Below are 1404 nucleotides of genomic sequence, written 5' to 3'. Positions count from 1 at the left end.
CAATATGTTATCAGGACAAGAGAGAGAGAGAAAAAAAAAAAGAGAAAGGGATTAGAAGTTAATAGATTTAGAGTGCTTTCAAATATGATAACTCTTTGACCTTTGACTTTCAAATTATAAATTAAAATAAATGGTATAACAAATATTTCCTTGAATTTAAAATTTCAATTTAAATATGGAAAAGTAATTTTTTTTTTTTTTGGAATTATCGAAAGTTTGAAATGATTTTTAGGCGTATCCGCATACGATCATTCATGTCGTCCGAATTGTTCATTAGTTTTTGATGGTTTTCATGCATATCTAAGGCCATTAACTCAGAAACAAACGCTTCTGATATTCATAAAGCATTTATAAGTTATATTGACATTGGTTGTTCACGATATCAGCGACAAAAAGTGCTGAAATTAAAATGGTATTTGCATAGATTGTTTCATTTGTATGAAACAATTAATTAATTAATTATTGGAATGAAATAATTAATGCAAAAGGTCAAAGATCAACGATTCCATTTTTCATTGTTAGCAATTGAATTAAACATTTAGAAATATTTAAAATTTAAATCAATTACACCATATGCCATGTTATTGCTGAGAATATTTAAATTTTTTCATTAAATGACATAGACAATTAAATATTCGTTCATTAAAAGACGATGTTAATTAAATATTCGTTCAGGAAAAGATAATGATAATTAAATAGCAATGATAAGATAATGAGCTGATAAGGTAGCTATATAATCTATCTTAGGTATTTTGATTGTCAATGTGATCGTTGTATGGATCCTTCGGATGATATTTTAACATCAATACGTTGTATGAATGAACAATGTGATGAAGCATTGATCATTACGGAAGATTCTGAACCGGTAAATATTATATGCCGGAAATGTAAACAAATTACGGATGAAGATCATGTAAAAAAATGTCAACAATTGATGCTAAACCTTCCGGTACGATTTAGCATCGAAAGTAAAGCCGAAAATGTATGTTATTCAAATTTGAATTCTTTTTTTTTTGTTGAAATTAAATTTTTATTTAATTCAAAGTATTTAAGTATTTTAATTTAATTAATTGAAAAAAAATTGTTACAGATTCAAGAAAAACTTAACGAAGCGATGAAATATTTGCATTCCAAGAATGTTTATGTGACACGATTAAAAGCAGCACTTCTTTATGTCACCGGAACACTTGACGATAATTTATTATTTATTCAAAAAAGTGTCTATGAAAACTATAGATTGTAAGTTTTAATTTTTCAAAAAAAAAAAAACAATAAGCATTTGTTGTCTTGTTTTAATTTATTGAAATAATTTTAAAATTTTAAATTTTTTCAAAAATTTACAACTTCATTCACTTCTAAAAATACATTTAATTATTTGTTGATTTTGTATGTTTTACTCAGTTT

The 1404-nt window shown here is 25.1% G+C and overlaps 1 protein-coding gene across 1 annotated transcript in view; it reads left to right on the top strand.

The window, feature by feature from the left end:
* LOAG_18824 (hypothetical protein) overlaps positions 1 to 1404 on the top strand; it is a gene marked incomplete at both ends in the record, with an annotated part of 4659 nt that overhangs the window by 2561 nt on the left and 694 nt on the right. Inside the window, 3 exons of the mRNA XM_020451487.1 lie at positions 319 to 412; positions 748 to 982; positions 1091 to 1239. Coding sequence (XP_020304727.1) covers positions 319 to 412; positions 748 to 982; positions 1091 to 1239 — 478 coding nt within the window. The remainder of the gene's footprint in view (positions 1 to 318; positions 413 to 747; positions 983 to 1090; positions 1240 to 1404) is intronic.

This window comes from Loa loa (genome assembly GCF_000183805.2).
Source record: "Loa loa unplaced genomic scaffold supercont3.557, whole genome shotgun sequence".
Classification (NCBI taxonomy): domain Eukaryota; kingdom Metazoa; phylum Nematoda; class Chromadorea; order Rhabditida; family Onchocercidae; genus Loa; species Loa loa.
Note: the sequence above shows the minus strand (reverse complement) of the source record. Positions and strands in the feature narration are given on the sequence as shown.